The following is a 20,378-nucleotide window of genomic DNA, read 5'->3' as shown; positions in this document are numbered from 1 at the left end:
CATTTCGAACAGAGTTGAGGAAAATCTTCTTCACCCAGACAGTGGTGGATGTATGGAATGCACAGCCCCAGAAGGCAATGGAGGCCCAAGTCTCTGGATACTTTCAAGAAAGAGATGAATAGAGTTCTTAAAGATAGTGGAATCAAGGGTTATGGGGATAAGGCAGGGACAGGATACTGATTGTGGAGATCAGCCATGATTATAATGAATGGTGGTGCTGGCTCCAAGGGCTGAATGGCCTTATCCTGCACCTGTTGTCTGTTGTAAAAGTTAATTGTTTAAGAATGATTAAGACGGTCCCATATTTCTGGTGTTGGCAGCTTGTTCAGATAGGGAAAACATGGTTGATCTTGATTCCGCTCCTATTTGTTACACAGAAGCCTCTTCGAGCAACAATTCTTGAATGTTGATGGGACGTTGAAACACAGGTAGATAATCGTGATCACTTGTTGAAAATGGATAGCAGCTAGTAGTTCACTTTCCTCTCAACCAGTGACCAGTAGGCAATGGTCAAACAGTACCTAACCCAGAGGCCACAAGCTCCCCTAAGACATGATGTCAGTTAAGCCTCATGAATAACTACCTGCAGATGGACTATCTGTAGATTAGACATGGTATTAAATCTCACATATACTACTCTCAACCATTTCAATCGAAGTGTTTATCACTCGTTGCATCGAAACAGATCACACAAACTGAAATGGCATATGCACAAATACCAACATACAAGTTCTATATCGTGGCATTTTGTTCAAAGTTGTATTTATAAAATGATAGGGTGAAGTCTAATCTTCACATCATATTAAGATGCTATAGAAATCTATGGAAGTGAGAAATTTGTTTTTTGATTCAATACATGTCTGACAAATGACAATTCAAAGAGATCTTTGTTTCAGCTGGAGTGGGTAGTGGAGTCGGCCTCATTGGGGGCATTGAAGTGACTATTAGACAGGCATATGGATGGTAATATAAGATAGGGGTGGAGGTTAGATGGACCTGAGGTTTCGGATAAAGGTTCGGCACACCATCGTGGGCTGAAGGGCCTGTACTGTTCGATGTTCTATGTATCTTATGCTGTATTCAAATGAGTAAAGTCAGTCAGTGACATTCTGCACCTTCCTTTTCCAGGGGTATGAGTGGAAGAATCAGAGTGCTTTCTTTGAAAATTTGTCTTGATGTGTCGATCCAAGGGTCATCTGGAAGAAAAATACAAGTGTCAGTACTAAATCTGTCATTGCTGATACACATGTAAACTGTAGGTTTAACTGGAGGTAAACTTTGTTTAACAAACTAGCACACTCAATAAACTGACAAAAATACACTAGATGTTTACTGTATTCTCCTAATCTCTGTGATGTCTGGTGAGGGTGCACGTGAGAAGGCTCTCTGCCAGTAAGTTTGAGTTAAGGCAAAGTTGCATCATTACTGAAGTTATTTATGCTGCAGATGAAGTATAACAATGATGTGTATATCCCATGCATCATGTTCCTATTATTGAGTGTGTGTTTTTTGTGTGTGTGGACCGATTGATCAAATGGAATTGTTGATTATTCAGCACATTCCTGGGACCACAGGTGCTATTTAACAAAAGGTTTGCTGTATTAGTATATTTCTGTATTTAGTCACTGCCACGATGAATGTTAAGTCATAACTTGGTCTGTGCAGAATCTGCACAGTGCATTCCTGCTGGATAAATGATGCACTACATATGTATGATGCCATTGCTTCTCAACGACACCAACTTAGCAGCTGTTTTTGTGACCAATAATGTTTTCATCATGAGAATACTGGGAAAAGTATTTGGAAGTGTTGTATGACTCTACTGCTCACTTGCAGCAGTGATAACACTTAATGTGAGGTCATGTTTTTGCCCACTTGTTGTGCTGTTTGTCAACAATGCATCTCACAAACTAATGGGCATATTTTTTTGAAAGCTGGTACGTACAGGTATGGTCCAAGGAAGAACTGATTAGTTTTTGCCAGATCCAAATTTATTTCTCTATTTTTTAAAGCATCAGTTAAAATTGGTCGGATAGGCAAATGATCATCTTTCTGGAATATTGTTGATTGATTTCGAATGTTGTGGATTGTGTCAGCCCTGACAGTAGAATTTGTCCCAACTATCAAAACATGAGCAGATTTTTGAGAGCAGATTATCAAATTGGCCTGAAGCTTTCTCAGTGAGGTAGAAGCTTCTAATAAAAGGATTTATTTTATCGGCCTTGCATTTACAAAGAATCAGTCAAGTGGAGAAATGCCTCCTAGAAAAGTTGTGTAATTCTAGACTCAAGGATATTTTTTTCTCAGGAGGAGGCCGTGCGGTCTGTCGTTACTGCACTGCTCAACAAAGATCTGTCTACATTGAACTCAGAGTACATTGATTTCCTTTTTGATTGTTTGGCCCATAGCCCTGGAGCCTATGGCAACACAAGTGAACATCTAAATACTGCTTAAATATTCAGACACTTTCTGAATCAGTCACACTTGTTCAGTCAGTGAGCTCAGGACTCCCACCACACTGGGAAAATAGGTTCTCCTCAACTCCCCTCCTCGCCTTTTACCTGTGAACTTCAATCTGTGTCCCCTGTTTACTGACATGTCTACGAATGGAAAAAGCAGCTTCCAGTTATCCTTTCTATGCCCTTCAAAATCTTAAAAACCTTTACCAGGTCCCCTTGTCTGCTCCAATCTTGGCATCGGTCAAACGGGCAGGTCAGTGGCAGATTGATATAGCCTGAAGAAGGAATAATATAAGAGAGACTTAATGTGGCAAAACCTGTCGTGCCGGATGGAGGTCAGCAACGGCAGCCAGCAGTGAAGTCTACTGGCAAGGATGGGCGGGCCTCAGCCCAGCACAGGGGAACACAAACCGTCACGGGGGAAGCCTCGTTCAGAGTGTCTGCAAATTCGTGGCTTCAGAAAGGACTGTAATGTTTGACTTTTTAAATTTTTGTTTTTATTTTTCTACTGTTATATGAAGAAGACTGTCGTGCTGAACTTTTAAACTTATTCATTTATTTTTATAACATAGAGCGTGGAACGGTACAGCACAGTACCGGCCCTTCAGCCCACGATGTTGTACCGAACTTTTACCCTCATCCTAACGTCTATCTAACCTCCACCCCTACCTTATAATGTCATCCATGTGCTTGTCTAATAGCCGATGAAATGCCCCTAATGAGGCTGACTCCACGACCCTCTCCGGCATTGCATTCCACTCCCCTAAGACTCTGATTAAAGAAAGATGGATAAATTTTCTACTTCTGCAACTAAAATTTCATACCTCGGGACTTTGTCCCTGAGGTGGCACCGTCTGAGGTGGCATTGTACTCTTGTACGCTGTATTGAATACATGTGATAATAAAACCTAAATCTCAATCTAATGCATAGCAGGACACTGGGAAGCTTAGAGGAGAAAAGGGATCCTGGGGTGATTGTTCATGAATTCCTGAAGGGGTCAGGTCAGGCTAGTAAGGGTTGTTACAAAGACATATGGGACATCTCCCTTTATCATTCGTGGCATAGATTGTAAGAACGGGGAGGCCACTTTGGAGCTGTTTCAAAGTTTGGTTAGGCCACAGCTGGAGTCGTGAGTGGCGTTTTGGTCACCACCCATTAGGAAGGATGTGATTGCACTGGAGGGAATCAAAAGTATGTTGCATGTGTTGGAGCATTTTAGCTGTTAAGAAAGGCTGGAAAAAGTCAGATTATTTTCTGTGAAGCAGAGAAGGTTTGCGGGTTGAGTGGAGGTCCTGATAGAGGCATATAAGAATATGAGAGGTATAGATAGGTTGAGTAGAAAGCATTGTTCCCCTTAGTTAAAGCATCAATAACAACAGGGCATAATTTTAAAGACAAAGACGGGAAATTTAGAGGAGGTTTGAGGAAAATCATTTTCATCCAGAGTGTGGTGAAGGTCTGGAATGCATTGCCTGGGAGGGAAGTTGAAACAGGAAACCTCACAACTTTTGAAAAGTACTTGGATGAGCACTTGAAATGTTGTAATATTTAAGAGAATGGTCCAGTGTGTAAAAATGGGACTAGTATATGTCGCAGTGTATTTTCAGAGGTACATCCTTAGTGGGCCGTGGGACCTCTTCTGTGCTGTATGATTCCATGAGGACCCCCAGCCCAGGCAGCATCTTGGTTTTTCAGTAATCTCCAGGATCACACCCTTCATAGTGTGATCCCCTGCCTTGTTAGCCCTCCCAAGTTGGTTAGATCACACTTTTCCTGGTTGAGTTCCAATTGCTGTGCCCAGCTGACCAGTCTGTTGATCTCCTCCTGAAGTTTATCCTTCCTGTCTGTCAACCAATTTTGGATCCAGTGTGCCACTTTGCCTTTGATCCCATGGCTGTTATTTACATGACCATTCCATCGATATCCTCCTCACTAAATTAGTCATTCGCTAGCGACACGGTCATACACACTGTGTTTAAGCCCAAACGATGAATCTAGTTGACAAATTTCAAGGGTCCTTGTGGCAAGCCCTGCACAAGCCCAATCAAAGCACACATCCTGTCACATAGATATCCCTTTACCATCAATCACCCTGTGCTCTCTGCCTCAGCCAGTTTTGGCTCCAGTGTGCCTCTTTGCCTTTGATTCGTTGACTGTTGTTTTCTTGATCAGTCTGCCAAGGGGTCTTTACTAAGTCCACATCGAATGCATAAGCTCATCAACTTTCCAACATCTCCTCAAAAAAGGATCAAATTTCTGAAATATGACCTCATCTTAACAAATCCATCCTGACTATCCCTGATTAATTCATGCAAGTACATTCTACCCCTAAGAATGCCTCTTTGTAGCTTCTCCAGTGCTGAGATTATTCTGACTGGCCTTTAATTTGCTGGTTTGTTCCTCTCTCTGTTTGTTAATAGTAGAACAATGTTCATAGACCTTCATTACTTCATTTCTGATTGGCAAGGGTTTGAAAATTGCTGCCAGGGGCCCAGATATCTCCTCCCTCACTTCCCTTGCGAGCTGGTATACATTTCAGTTAGGCCTGCGGATGTATCCACTTGTAAAGTTGCTAAACCAGCTGCGTCTCCCTGTGTCTTTACCTCTGATGTTCCTAGGTCCTCTGCCCTGATATCTATACTTGCAGTGTCCTTTTCCATTGTAAAGATTGACACAAAATATTCATTGAGGGCAGTGCCCATGTTTTCCAGGTCCACACAAACTGTACATCTCTGTGAAACGAATGAGGAGATATTCGAGAGGTTTGAGATTTATAATCAAGAAAGAAATTGACCAAATGACTTCCTTGGACAACATACATTGTCCATTGTTGTAAACAAACAGAAGTTTTTGTTTCCACAGTTGTTTGCAAATAGCCAATCAAGATCATAAAATAATGTTTTAAGATAATTTACAAAGCAAGGCAATTGAGGAAGATGTATTGGATGTTTTGAACTCTCAACTACCTCTCTTAAGTTTAGGAATATCAATATTTTTCTTCTGAATAACTTTTGCAGATCTCTTCAAACAAGTAGCTGAACCCACAGATTTATGTGACCAACGAAGCCTGAGCCTTTTGCTTCACAATGCAGTCCAGATCCCTCGGCAGCTCGGTGAGGTACCTTCATTTGGAGGCAGAAACATTGAACCAAGTGTCTGCAGTTGCTTCCAACATGTAAGTGTGCTCTGCGCCAATTCAATAGGTCAAGCGGGTCTACTTGCCAGTGTGAATTTTGTGCTCATTTTCGGTTTGAGTTAGTTCCAGAGGCCAACATGTACCACGACTAATCCAAGGCTATCATGTTTATAAATAGTCAATGTTTTTATTAAATTAATGATTAAAAACAATGTCAGAAACCCCAGTGATAGTGTATTAGATATCACTGAGGATAGCGGATGTAAACTTGACATAATTAGTCATGCAGCTGATCTTTTATTTCCCTCTCGGGCCAGAACAAAAACAGAGATTGATATTAAACACTTTGTAGAGTGGATGAGATTGGAGCCTCGATCCATGGTCTGGCTGCCTGTTCTACACCATGTGGCAGCTGCTGAAACTGCAAAACATCAGGCGAAGTGTAACATCTGCAAAGAGTACCCATTCGTAGGTTTCAGGTGAGATGTGCAAACCAGCAGAAAGTTAGTGGGAGTTAGTTTTTAAAGAAAGCTTTAACTTTAGATGTTCTATTAGAAACTCGATCAGTCAACAACACAACTGAAATCATCAAAAATCCCAACAAACTCATGGACCAGAGAAGTAATTAGGACAAATTAAGTATCAACTTCTTTAACTTAATTTTTTGTGAGAGGTGAGTGCTGCATGCTTTTGGTATTTTGTTCACCGTTGCATTGATCACAGACACTGTGGCTCAGAATGGATTGTGACTTGACTTGCGGTTGGTTCTGTAATTTGCAATTATTGAGAATTTACAGAAAGGCCTTTTTATTAGTCCTGTAATCAATGTGTGTGCATCCTATGAAAGTGATTGCTGTGTTGTTGCTAAATGATCGATAAAACTTCTTGTCCATAATTAGTAAATTAAATTGCATATTTGGACAGGATTTCTAAGGGGTAAATTGACCCTTTTCAGTTAACTATTCTCCTACATTTCTAAGATTGGCCATCTTGGAGAAGGTGCGTGTTACTGCCATTGATCTGATCAAACAACTCCCTGTCTAAGAAGAACTGGAGTGAGACCCCAACTGTGGATGAAACTATGACTGCCATAACTAAGTAAAGAGCAACAGCGACCCGGAGTCAATTGAATTCCATCTGAAGCTTGAGGAATGGTGGCCTAACTCTGAAGGCCAAGATCTGATGGCTTTTCATGGACTATGAGGAACAGGGCAGGATTTCACAAAATCTTTAAGATGCCATATCTTATACAAAACTGAAAGAGAAATGTCAGATTGCTCAAAGAACCATGGGATCACCAGCCTTTCCATTGCTGGGAAGATTCTGGCAAGCTTACTTCTGAATAGGTTTATACCACCATGGCGAATGAAAACCTTCCATGCGAAGGGAACTTTGTGAAAATGTTGGAGACAGAGCAGGACCAATTTACAATAATGATTCCAGGGTTGAGATATCTCATTATGAAAATTGATTAGAGGAATTGGGACAGCTTTCCTCGAAGATGCTGAGACTTAGAAGAGATTATTTTGAATCTTGCAAAATCATTTGAAGTCTGGTCAGAGTAGACGAGGGGAAGACTTTCCTACTTGTGACAGAATTGAGAATAAGATGCAGAGGTTTGAAGTGATTGACTACAGAAGTAACTGCAGTGTAAGAAATAGCTTTATCACAGTCTATAGAATGCATTACCTAGAGGAGGCAGTTTCAGTAAAAGATGCAAGAAAGCGTTAGTTGATTAATTAAAGAGAAATAATGTGCAGGTTAAGGAAAAGGCACTAATTTGTGACATGTATTTGGAGAGCTAGTTCAAACATGATGGACCAAATGGCTTCCTTTTACTGTGATTTGAACTTAAAATTCATTAAAAGTAAAGTGTATTTGGCTCTGGGACACGGTGGAAAAGGATAAGGTAAACAGGACATGAGTGATCGGAGACTTGATAGTTGGAGGGGCAGATAGGAGATTTTGTAGCCGCAATCAGGAATCCAAACACAGAACTTGCATGAATGAACAAAGAAGAGGAATCGATTCAGTTGCCTCCAGTGAAGACTGTGACCACACCTTCACCCGCTGTGGGAGAATCTGCCTGATATGAATGAACCAACCACCAATAGGTCCGCAACCAATAAACACAAGTTTCCTCGAGTGTTCATCCATTGAGAAGCACCAAGAGGAAGGCAGCCTTTTTCCTACATTTTGTCAGCTTGACCATTTGGGAAGAGAGCCCCCCTTCTCTGACATTCTGTTCTATAAAGATCAAATGTATTGGTTCCTGATGTTGCGTGAGGCCAGTGAACTTCCACAATTCTACCACACTGTTACTTCCAAATCTATTTCTTTCCTTAACATCTCCTCAATGTTTCATCTTCTCAATCTACCGTCTGTCTGTATTTCTTCCGACTGTTGTTCAGAAAAGTAATTCCTTTCATCCCTTTCACTTCCAAATTATGTTTGTTCCTCACGGAAACTGGTATTCTGCTTCAGTTTATCTATTGCCTCGAAAATTCTGGACTAATCTGTAATTGACAGTGAGTTTCCTGTTAGCAGTGCTATTTATAAGAGGATTAACTGAACTTAACCACTTCAGTGCATAATTTAATATTGCCTTGCATAGCTCCAAAAATTTTAAGAGCCTGCTGTTTGTACTTTTATGTTGGTTTTCATGGCTATTTAGTTTCTGCTCAAACATTTATGACTGCTTGCTGAGTCTCAGAGTTTGGCTTCATGACAGGAATCTGAAGGCAATATTCTCTGTTTTGCACCATCTCATCATATTGATGACCTGCATTCTGTATGCAGTTCCATCCATTCATCTGTTGATAATTTCACACGACATTGATCAAGTCCTTCCATTTCATTATGACATTTTCCATTCTTGCAAGGGATTTGGCTATCACCGGTGAAGTTATCATTTGTTGTCCTTCGCTAATTGCCGTTGAACTGAGTGGATGGCTGGGCGGGTGGTTCAGAGCTACCTACATTGCTGTGGCTCTGCAGCCACATGTAGATCAGATGGGGTAAGGATGATCGAATACTCCCCGAAAGGACATGAGTGGATCAGATGGATTTTTACCAACAATTGTTGATAGTTTCATGATAGCGTTACTGGAAATGACTCTTAGTTCTGGGTTTTTTTTAATGAAATGTAAATTTGACCAGCTACAGTGTTTGAACATGAACCTACATTCTCCAGAGCATCAGCGTGGGTCTCTGGATTTTTAGTTCAATGTATTTGCCACTTGCCCACTGTCTCTCAGCCATTATTACAGTTAATTTCTTGACTTTTTTTTCTCTTTGCTTGGAGAACTTCCCTTCTGCAGTCTGAGCTGAAAATGTGTATCCTCCTCGTTTATTGTGGCCTTTACAGCTTCACATGTTACAATCGCTGCTCGTCAGATTGACCTTTTCCAGGAAGATTCTGGCAAGGTTACTTCTAAATAGGTTTATGCCACCGTGGCAGATGAAAACCTTCCATACAATGGGAAAGTTGTGCATACGTTGGATGCAGAGCAGAAGCAATTTACAATAATTCCAGGGATGTGATATCCCATTATGAAAATCGACTGGGGGAGTTGGGACAGTTTTCCTCGACTTTGCTAGCATTTGTTTCTCCCCACATAATTTGCCGTTTCTTCAAAATAAAAAAAAATACATAATTTAACTACTTAACTTGCATTCCTTCGATGGTTAAAAATATCCAAACAAAAATGAACATTTCTCTTACTACTTGTTCTTCCTTTATAGGTACCGCAGCCTCAAACACTTGAATTATGACATGTGCCGAAGCTGTTTCTTTTCGGGGCGCACGTCAAAGGGGCACAAGTTACATTACCCAATGGTGGAGAACTGCACTCCAGTGAGTCATATATTATTCCACTTGATAGAATTGTTCCAATCTGTCGAAACTTAGGGATTTTACCATTTAAATACAATCTTCCCTCAAAGTTGAAGTAGTTTGCTAAAATGATAAAAGGCCAACAGCTTAAATCAGGCTTCAATACCAGGAATACAATATTGTGCAGAAGCTCTTTGATGTCAAGTTGAGGCTCAAGGAGGGATATGTCATCATGCCCACCCTTTTCTCCAACTTTGTCACCACCATTCTTAATCTCATCAAGAACAAGCTTCCCAGTGACTTGGATAGGATGGATGGAAAACCTTTTCACCTCAACCAGTTAAAATCACGGAAGAAAATGACACTGACCTCGCTTATGGAGCTTCAGTATGTGGTTCACAATGTCATTTCCACTCTCAGAAGTCTTCAAATCTCCCTTCAGGCTTTTGCAAAAGTATACTGAAGAATTAGCCTCAACCTTAAATTTGCCACCCAGTTTGATGGGGTTGTTAAGAAGGCATACGGTGTGTTAGGCTTCATTGGTAGAGGGATTGAGTTTCGGAGCCATGAGGGCATGTTGCAGCTGTACAAAACTCTGGTGCAGCTGCACTTGGAGTATTACGTACAGTTCTGGTCGCAGCATTATAGGAAGGATGTGGAAGCATTGGAAAGGGTGCAGAGGAGATTTACCAGGATGTTACCTGGTATGGAGGGAAGGCGTTATGAGGAAAGGCTGAGGGACTTGAGGCTGTTTTCGTTCGAGAGAAGAAGATTAACAGGTGACTTAATAGAACCATACAAGATGATCAGAGGATTAGATAGGGTGGACAGTGAGAGTCTTTTGGCTCGGATGGCCATGTTTGACACGGTCAGGGGGCATAGCTTTAAATTGAGGGGTGATAGATATAGGACAGAAGTCAGAGGTAGGTTCTTTACTTGGAGAGTAGTAAGGGCATGGAATGCCCTGCCTGCAACAGTAGTAGACTTGCCAACTTTAAGGGCATTTAAATGGTCGTTGGATAAACATATGGATGATAATGGAATAGTGTAGGTTTGATGGGCTTCAGGTTGGTTTCACAACATCAAGGCCGAAAGGGCCTGTACTGGGCTGTTATGTTCTATGTTCGAACCTCAAGATGACTCAAATCCTTTACCAATCTCAAGTTGTGGCCCATTTTTTCATCAAAATTAATGGAGAAATCCTCCCAAATGTAGAACATTTCCCTTACATGGGTTGCTCTCTCTCTTTTAAGGCTGACATCGATACAGAGGTTCTAACATTACGTCCAATCTGCGAGTGGCACCTTTGGCCTCCTAAGGATGAGAATGCTCAATTGTGACATCTGTGCTGATCGCAAGATCCTTGAGTTCAAGGCATGCATCGTTCATCCTCTCCTATATGACTGTGAAACCTGGATAACATCCAGCTGCCACTTCAAGACCCTTTCAGCACAGTTTTGTCATGGATTCTCCACATGAGCTAGGAGGAAAAACCTCCTAGCATCAGCATTGACGCCATGATGATTTGAAACAAACCCCATTGGGCTGGCCATGTACTTTGGATGCCTAAGTTATGACTACCAAAGTAAATTTTTGCCAACTGATTTCAAAGACCTTGAAATGTTCCTTCAAGAAATACTACATCGAGGTCCAAGATTGGGATATCCCCATTCAGAAGAAACCAACTTGGGGGAATCTCCTGTCTAAAGACACATAATTCTTTATGAACACAGGCAAGAAGTTGAAGTGTGGGAAAGGAACTGGAGAAAGGAATGCTAGTGTTCTCAAGGCCAAGACCACTTCCATCACCCTGAAAGACCTGCTAAACGTGTGGCTCTAGTTCAGGCTAATCAACCCGCACAGAGCTCATGACCCGTGATACGGAATTTCCTAGCTGGGCAATCATACTCATCAGCCAGTGATGGCTCTTAATATTGTGCAGAATATAATTTGATTTCAAACAAGTACTGTATGTAGCTTTGAGCATTGCTATGGAAAGACCAGGTTTTATAGAATAATCAGAATGGTGCTGCATGAGAAACTGGAATTAAGAGGAGGTAGGTGATACTTAATTTTTATTTGTTTCTGGGCCACTGGCATCGCTAACTGGGGCAGCATTTATTTGCCATCCTTAGTTAGCCTTGTAATTGTTGAATCATTGTAGTCCATGTGCTGTAGGTAGACTCAGTCAGTCAGGGGTGAATTTCCAGGACTTTGACCCAGTGATAGTGAAAGAACAGCAATATATTTCCAAGTTGAGATGGTGAGTGGCTTAGACACAGGGTCTTGTTGGTGGTGCTGTTCTCATATATCTGTTACACTTGCCCTTGCAGCTGAAATTTGTCATAGGTTTGGAAAGTCCGATCTCAGGATCTTTTGCAGATTTCTCAGTGCATCTCATAGATGGTACACACTGCTGCTAATGAGCACTGGAGGGAGTAGGCTGCTTTTTACTGGATGGTGTTGAACTTATTGAGTGCTTTTGTATCTGCACCCATCTAGGCAAGTGGGGATTATTCCATCATTCTTCTGACTTGTTCCATGTAGCTGGTAGACAGGCTTGGGGAATCAGGAGGTGAGTTACTTGATGCAGTAATCCGAGCTTTGGGCCTGCTCCTGTAGCCACTGCATTTAAATAGGAAGTCCAGTTGAATTTCTGTTCACTGGTAAAACCCGGGATTTTGATAGCGGACAATTCAGTGATGGTTACACCATTGAATGTCAAGGGACAATTAATAGATTTTCTCCTACTGGAGATGGTCATTACCTGGTATTTGTGGAGTATAATTGCGACTTGCCACTTAGCAGCCCAAGCCGAGATATCGTTCTGGCCTTGTTGCATTTGGACATGGACAGGTTCAGTATCTGAGCAGTGGTGAATGATGCTGAATATTCTGCTATCATTTGTGAACATCCCCACTTCTGATCTTATGATGGAGACAAGGTCATTGATAAAGCAGCTGAAGATGGTTAGGCTTAGGACTGTACCTTCAGGACCTCCTGCAGCTGACCTCCAACAACCAAAATGCCTCCCATTAGGAGAGGCGATGACCTAATGGTATTATGACTAGACTATTAATCCAAGCACTCAGGTAATGTTCTGAGGACCTGGTTCAAATTCCACGATGGCACATAATTCCAGATTTTCATTGAATTCAAATTCCATTAAGAGTCTAATGATGATCGTAAATCCATTGCCAATTGTTGGAAAAACCCATCTGATTCACTTATGTTCTTTAGGGAAGGAAACTGGGCTAGGCCTGGTGTGGCCTACATGGAACTCCAGATATCAGTCAGGCAATTTGGGATGGGCAATAAAAGCTGGTCTAACCAGCAATGCCCTCTTTCCCATGAAAGAATGAAAAAGCATCGTCCTCTGTGCAGATATTATTCGAACCAGTGGTGAGTTTCTGCTGGATTCCCATCAGCTCCAGTTTTGGTAGCGCTCCTTGATGCCACACTCGGTCAAATGTAGCCATCCTTAGCTCACCTCCGGAATTCAACTCTTTTGACCATGTTTGAACAACAGCTGTAATGAAGTCAGGAACTGGTGAGGTAGCAGAATTGAGTATTTTGTATAGGGATCTGAGGGATGTGGCAAATCGAGATTTCCAGAAAGAATTTGACCAGTTGCTGCATACAAAAGTGAACCAGAAGGTTAGATCCAAGGGGATTAAGGGTAGAATATTGGTTTGAATAAAGGCCTGGCTAACTGACAGATAGCTGAGGGTCAGGATAAATGAGTCTTTGTCTGGATGGTGAATTGTTACGAGTCGGGTGCTGCGGGGTTCAGTTCTCTGACCTCAACTATTTGTCTCTGCTTACATATCATTTGTATATGTTACAAAGTGTAATGTAACAGAATGCATGGATGATTCTGAAAGAGGTGGGAAAACAGCCTGTGATGTGAAATAGAACATACACAGCTGAATATTGATAGGCGAGGAGAATGGACCAGAATCTGGCAGGTGGTTAATGTGGATAAGCATGAGGCTTGCCTATTTTGTCCAGGAAAAAAAGGGCAAATTATTATTTAAATGGAGGGAAGATTCAAAGTGTGTCAGTGCAAAGTTGTCTGGCTGTCTTTGTGCATGAATAGCTGAAAGTTGGTATGCGGGTTAGGCATAGCACAAGGAAGACAGATGGAACTCTGGCATTTATCACAAAAGGACTGGATCATTAAAGTAACAAAGTGTTTTTCCGAACACATTGGGTGTTGGTGAGACCAGAGTCTTGTGTCCAGTTTTGATCCCCTCACTGAGGATGAATGCGTTTGCACTGGAGGCAGTTCGGAGGAGGTTGAACTGATTGATTCCAGGGATGAAAGGGCTGTCATCTGAGAAGTGGCTGAGTAGCTTGGGCTTGGACTTGCTGGTGTTGGAAAGAATGAGCGGGGTGGTTCTGATTGAGGTATATAAAATAGTAAAGGGGATTGAAAAGATTGGCATTGAGCAAATGTTCTGCATTGTGGGACATTCTTAAACAAGAAGCTGTAGCTATCGAGTGAGGCATGGCATGTACAAAATAGAGACGAGGAGTGGGTTGTGAATCTATGGAATTCATTGCCCCTGAATGCAATGGAGGCAGCACCAATCGACCGATTCAAGAAAGAAATAAATATGTTTCTGATGAAAAATAGGGAGAAAGGGCCATGGGGAGCAGGCAGGAGAGTGGAGTTGAGATCAGGAAAAGATCAGCAACCACGACTAACAAGATAAGTCAAGGACAGGATGAAAGCAAAAGAAAAAGCATAAAATGTGTTGCGGTTAGTGGGAAGCCAGTGAATTGGGAAGCCTTTCGAAAACTAGCAGCGGACAGGTAAAAAGGTAATAAGGGGGAAGATGATGAAATATGAGGGCAATATTAATGAGGGTAATATTAAAAAAAATTGCAGGAGTTTCTTTCAGCTATAAAAGGTAAGAGAGAGGCAAGAGTACAAATAAAGAGAACAAAGAAAATTACAGCGCAGGAACAGGCCCTTCGGCCCTCCGAGCCTATGCCGATCGAGATCCTCTGTCTAACCTGCCATCTATTTCCTAAGGGTCTGTGTCCATTTGCTCCCCGCCCATCCATGTACCTGTCCATAAGACCATAAGACATAGGAGTGGAAGTAAGGCCATTCGACCCATCAAGCCCACTCCGCCATTTAAATCATGGCTGATGGGCATTTCAACACCACCTCCCCGCACTCTCCCCGTAGCCGTTGATTCCTTACGAGATCAAGAATTTGTCGATCTCTGCCTTGAAGGCATCCAACGTCCCGGCCTCCATGCACTCTGTGGCAATGAATTCCACAAGCCCACCACTCTCTGGCTGAAGAAATGTCGTCTCATTTCAGTTTTAAATTTACCCCTCTAATTTTAAGGCTGTGCCCACGTGTCCTAGTCTCGCCGCATAACGGATTCCTAGCGTCCACCCCTTCTAAACCATACATTATCTTGTAAGTTTCTAAATCTCCCCTCAACCTTCTAAACTCTAACGAGGACAATCCCAGGATCCTTCGCCGTTCATCATACGTTAAACCTACCATTCCAGGGATCATCCGTGTGAATCTTCGCTGGACACGAACCAGGGCTAGTCTGTCCTTCCTGAGGTGTGGGGCTCAAAATTGGATACAATATTCTAAATGGGGTCTAACTAGAGCCTTATAAAGCCTCAGAAGCACATCGCTGCTTTTATATTCCAACTCTCTTGAGATAAACGACAACATTACATTCTCTTTCTTAATTATGGACTCGACCTTCAAGTTAACTTGTACAGAATCCTGGACCACACTCCCAGATCCCTTTGCACTTCTGATTTGCGAATTTTCTCACCGTTTAGAAAATAGTCCATGCCTGTATTCTTTTTTCCAAAGTGCAAAACCTCACATTTACTCACATTCAATTTCATCAGCCATTTCCTGGACCACTGTTCCAAACTGTCGAAATCTTTCTGCAGCTTCCCCACCTCCTCAGCACGGCCTGTCTGTCCACCTATGTTCGTATCATCGGAAAACTATGCCAGAATGCCCCCAGTCCCTTCATCCAGATCATTAATGTATATGGTGAACAGCTGTGGCCCCAACACTGAACCCTGCGGGACACCGCTCGTCACTGGTTGCCATTCCGAAAAAGAGCCTTTTAACCCAACTCTCTGCCTTCTGTCAGACAGCCAATCCTCAATCCAAGCCAGTAGCTCACGTCGAACACCATGGGCCATCACCTCGTTCAGCAGCCTCCCATGAGGCACTGTATCAACGGCCTTTTGGAAGTCTAGATAGATCACATCTACTGGGTTTCCCTGGTCTAACATACTTGTTACCTCTTCAAACAATTCTAATAGGCACGACCTCCCCTTACTAAATCCATGCTGACTTGTTTTAATCTGACCCTGCACTTCCGGGAATTTAGAAATGTCATCCTTGACAATGGATTCTAGAATTTTACCAACTACCAAAGTTAGGCTAATCGGCCTATAATTTTCCATCTTTTGCCTTGATCCTTTCTTAAACAAGGGGGTTACAACAGCAATTTTCCAATCATTTGGGACTTTCCCTGACTCCAGTGACTTTTGAAAGATCACGACCAAAGCCTCCGCTATTTCCTCAGCCACCTCCCACCGAACTCTAGGATGTAGCCCATCGGGGCCAGGAGATTTATCAAATTTTAGACCCTTTAGCTTTTCTAGCACTTTCTCTTTTGTAATGCCTACCGTATTCAACTCTGCCCTCTGGCTCTCCCTAATTGTTGACACACTACTCATGTCTTCCACTGTGAAGACTGACGCAAAGTACTTATTAAGTTCTTCAGCTATTTCCTTATCTCCCGTCACAGGCCTTCCTGAATCAATTTGGAGCGGCCCAATATCTACCCTTGCCTCTCGTTTGTTTCTTATGTATTGAAAGAAGCTTTGACTATCATTTCTAATAATACGAGCTAGCCTACCTTCATATATGATCTTCTCCTTCCTTGTTGCTCTCTTTGTTATCCTCTGTCTGTTTTTGTAGCCTTCCCAATCTTCTGATTTCCCAGTGCTCTTGGCCACTTTATAGGCTGTCTCTTTTTCTTTGATATATTTCCTGACTTCCTTTGTCAGCCATGGCTGTCTAATCCCACCCCAGATAATCTTTGTTTTCTTTGGGATGAACCTCTGTCCTGTGTCCTCAATTACACCTATAAACTCCTGCCATTGTTGGTCTACTGTCTTCCCCGCTACGCTCTGCTTCCAGTCGATTTTCATCAATTCCTCTCTCATGCCCCTGTAATCACCTTTATTTAACTGTAATACCATTCCATCCGATTTTGCCTTCTCTCTTTCAAACTGCAGACCGAACTCTACTGTATTATGATCGCTGCCTCCTACGTGTTCCCTTACTTTAAGGTCTTTTATAAAGTCTGGTTCATTACATAGCACAAAGCCCAGAATAGCCTGTTCCCTTGTGGGCTCCATCACAAGCTGTTCCAAAAAGCCACACTGCAAACATTCCATGAATTCTCTTTCTTTGGATCCACCAGCAACATTATTCACCCAATCCACCTGCATGTTGAAGTCCCCCATGATCACCGTGACCTTGCCTTTCTGACATGCCCTATTTATTTCTCGGTGCATCTTGCGCCCCGGTCCTGATCACTGTTAGGAGGTCTGTACATAACTCCCATTCCAGTTTTTTTTGCCTTTGTGTTTCCTCAATTCCGCCCACACAGACTCCACATCTTCTGACCCTGTGTCGTTTAGTGCCGTAGATCTAATTCCATTCTTAACTAACAAGGCAACCCCACCCCCTCTGCCCACCTCCCTGTCTTTTTGATGTGTTGTGAATCCTTGGATATTTAACTGCCAGCCCTGAGCTCCCTGCAACCATGTCTCTGTGATGCCTACCACATCATAATCATTCAAGAGGATTTGTGCTGTTAATTCATCTACTTTGTTGCGAATGCTAAGAGCATTTAGATGAAGTGTCTTAATGCTAGCTTTCTTATCATTATGAGAGAGGTTGGAAATCCCAAGATGTCTTAAGTTATCCTTCCTTTTTGCTGTATTCCTAGTCTGCCTCGAGCTTAAATCCACCTGTACTCATGCTATCCTGTTGCTTATCTTTCCATTTAACTCCATACTCCCTGTCTCTTTCACTTCCCCTTCCCCCCGACTCACGAGTTTAAAGCCCTACTGACCACCCTATTTATCTTTTTCGCTAGAACACTGGTTCCAGATCGGTTCAGGTGGAGACCGTCCCAACGGTACAGATCCCCCCGGTTCCAAAACTGATGCCAATGCCCCATGAAATGAAATCCCTCTTTCCCACACCAATCCCTTACCAATGTGTTGACTTGCCTAACTTTCTTTTCCCTACTCCAATTGGCACGTGGCTTGGGCAGTAATCCGGAGATTATGACCCTTGAGGACCTGTACTTCAATTTCTTTCCTCGTGTTTCATAATCCCTGAACTGGTCCTCTACCCTAGCTTTGCCCATGTCGTTAGTCCCAACGTGGACCACAACAACTGGATCCTCCCCCTCCCGCTCTAATATCCTTTCAACCCGGTTGGAGATGTCCCGCACCCTGGCACCGGGCAGGCAACACACCATGCGGGTCTCCCGATGCGGCTTGCACAGGATACTATCTGTCCCTCTAATTATAGAATCCCCTATAACACCTACCTGTCTTTTTGCTCCCCCCCCCCCCTTGAATGACCTTGTGCCCCACGGTGCCATGGTCAGCTGGCTCATCCTGTCCACAGTCCATTCCCTCAACCGTACACGGAGCAAGAATCTCATACCTGTTGCAGTTGTCTGTCCGGACAGATCTGAAAAGATACTGACGTGTCTGCGTCTACCACCTCCGCTGGCACCGCGTTCCAGGCACCCACCACCCTCTGTGTAGAGAACTTTCCACACATATCTCCCATAAACGTTCGTCCTCTCACTCTGAACTCATGACCCCTAGTAATTGAGTCCCCCACTCTTGGGGGGAAAAAGCTTCTTGCTATCCACCCTGTCTATCCCCTCATGATTTTGTAGACCTCAATCAGGTCCCCCCTAATCACCATCTTTCTCATGAAAATAATCCTATTCTACTCAACCTCTCTTCATAGCTAGCATCCTCCATACCAGGCAACATCCTGGTGAACCTCCACTGCACCCTGTCCAAAGCGTCCACGTCCTTTTGGTAATGTACACAGTACTCTAAATGTGGCTGAACCAAAGTCTCATACAACTGTACATGACCTGCCAACTCTTGTCCTCAATACCCCGTCCGATGAAGGAAAGCATGCCGTATGCCTTCTTGACCACCCTATTGACCTGGCTTGCCACCTTCAGGGAACAATGGACCTGAACACCCAGATCTCTCTGTTCATCACTTTTCCCTAGGACTTTACCATTTACTGCATAGTTCACCCTTGAATTAAATCTTCCAAAATGCATCACCTCGCATTTGCCCGGATTGAACTCCATCTGACATTTATCTGCCACACTCTCGAGTCTATTTATATTCTGCTGTAATCTCTGACAGTCCCCCTCACTTTCTGCTGCTCCACCAATCTTAGTGTCATCTGCAAACTTGCTGATCAGATGACCTACACCTTCCTCCAAATCATTTACGCATATCACAAAACAACAGTGGTCCCAGCACAGAACCTTGTGGAACACCACTGGTCACAGGTGTCCAATTTGAGAAAATCCTTTCTACCACTGCTCTCTGTCTCCTGTTGCCTAGCCCATTTTTTTTTGTGTCCGTCGAGCGAGCGCACCCTTGACCCCATGCGACTTGACTTTCCCCATCAGCCTGCCATGGGGAACCTTATCAAACGCCTTACTGAAGTCCATGTAAATGACGTCTACAGCCTTTCCCTTTCAATCAACTTTGTCATGTCGTCAAAGAATTCTATAAAGTTGGTAAGACATGACCTTCCCTGCACAAAACCATGTTGCCTATCACTGATAAGCTGATGTGCTTCCAAATGGGAATAGATCCTATCCCTCAGTACCTTCTCCAGTAGCTTCCCAACCACTGACGTCAGTCTCACCGGTCGATAATTACCTGGATTATCCTTGCTACCCTTCTTGAACAAGGCGACAACATTAGCAAGTCTCCAGTCCTCCGGGACCTCACCCGTGTCTAAGGATGCTGCAAAGATATCTGTTAAGGCCCCGGCTACTTCCTGTCTCGCTTCTCTCAATAACCTGGGATAGATCCCCACCTTAATGCCTTTTAGGAGACCCAACACTTCCTCCTTCCTTGTGTCAACTTGACCTAGAGTAAGCAAATGTCTATCCCTCACATCACCATCTGTCATGTCCCTCCCCTTCATCAATACCGATGCAAAGTATTCGTTAAGAATGTCACCCATTTTCTCTGACTCAGTGCATAACTTTCCTTCTTTGTCCTTAAGTGGGCCAATCCTTTCTCTAGTTACCCTCTTGCTCTTTATATATGAATAAAAGGCTTTGGGATTTTGCTTAACCATGCTTGCCAGCAATATCTCATGTCTTCTCTTCGCCCTCTTAATCCCTTGTTTCAGATGCGCTCGAAATTCCCCGTGTTCTTCCAAAGCTTCATCTCTCTTAAGTCGCCTCTAATCTATGCTTCCTTTTTGCACTTGGCTAGTCTCACAATTTCACCTGTCATCCATGGTTCCCGAATCTTGCCTTTTCTGTTCCTCATTTTCACAGGAACATGTCTCTCCTGCATACTAATCAACCGCTCTTTAAAAGCCTCCCATATATCAAATGTGGATTTACCTTCAAACATTTTCTCCTGATCTAAATTCCACAGATGCTACTGAACCTTGGTATAGTTGGCCTTCCCCCAGTTTAGAACTCTTCCTTTAGGACCACTCCCATCCTTGTCCATGAGTATTGTAAAACTTAGGGAATTGTGGTCGCTATTTCCAAAGTCGTCCCCTGCTGTAATTTCAACCACCAGGCAGGTTCATTCCCCAACACCAGGTCCAGTATGGCCCCTTGC

General features: G+C 43.0%; 1 protein-coding gene and 1 long non-coding RNA gene across 7 annotated transcripts in view; both read left to right on the top strand.

The window, feature by feature from the left end:
* LOC132209006 (uncharacterized) overlaps nt 1-20,378 on the top strand; it is a 156,264-nt gene that overhangs the window by 59,832 nt on the left and 76,054 nt on the right. The window lies entirely within an intron of this gene.
* Nucleotides 1,126-9,446, top strand: LOC132209004 (utrophin-like). The gene is made up of 3 exons (XM_059644244.1): nt 1,126-1,215; nt 5,478-5,635; nt 9,341-9,446. The coding sequence occupies exons 1-3, from the start codon at nt 1,176-1,178 to the stop codon at nt 9,368-9,370; spliced, it is 228 nt and encodes a 75-aa protein (XP_059500227.1). The 5' UTR covers nt 1,126-1,175; the 3' UTR covers nt 9,371-9,446.

Source organism: Stegostoma tigrinum, unplaced genomic scaffold, assembly GCF_030684315.1.
Source record: "Stegostoma tigrinum isolate sSteTig4 unplaced genomic scaffold, sSteTig4.hap1 scaffold_61, whole genome shotgun sequence".
NCBI classification, from domain to species: Eukaryota; Metazoa; Chordata; class Chondrichthyes; order Orectolobiformes; family Stegostomatidae; genus Stegostoma; species Stegostoma tigrinum.
The sequence above is the reverse complement of the archived record's forward strand: the minus strand, read 5'-3'. Positions and strand labels throughout refer to the sequence as shown.

What these genes read in the sequence shown, in the direction of transcription:
- LOC132209004 (XM_059644244.1), top strand. Translation starts at nt 1,176, where the DNA reads ATGTGTCGATCCAAGGGTCATCTGGAAGAAAAATACAAGT. An exon ending in TCTGGAAGAAAAATACAAGT is followed by an intron (nt 1,216 to 5,477) that starts GTCAGTACTAAA and finishes TAACTTTTGCAG; the next exon opens with ATCTCTTCAAACAAGTAGCT. An exon ending in TCTGCAGTTGCTTCCAACAT is followed by an intron (nt 5,636 to 9,340) that starts GTAAGTGTGCTC and finishes CTTCCTTTATAG; the next exon opens with GTACCGCAGCCTCAAACACT.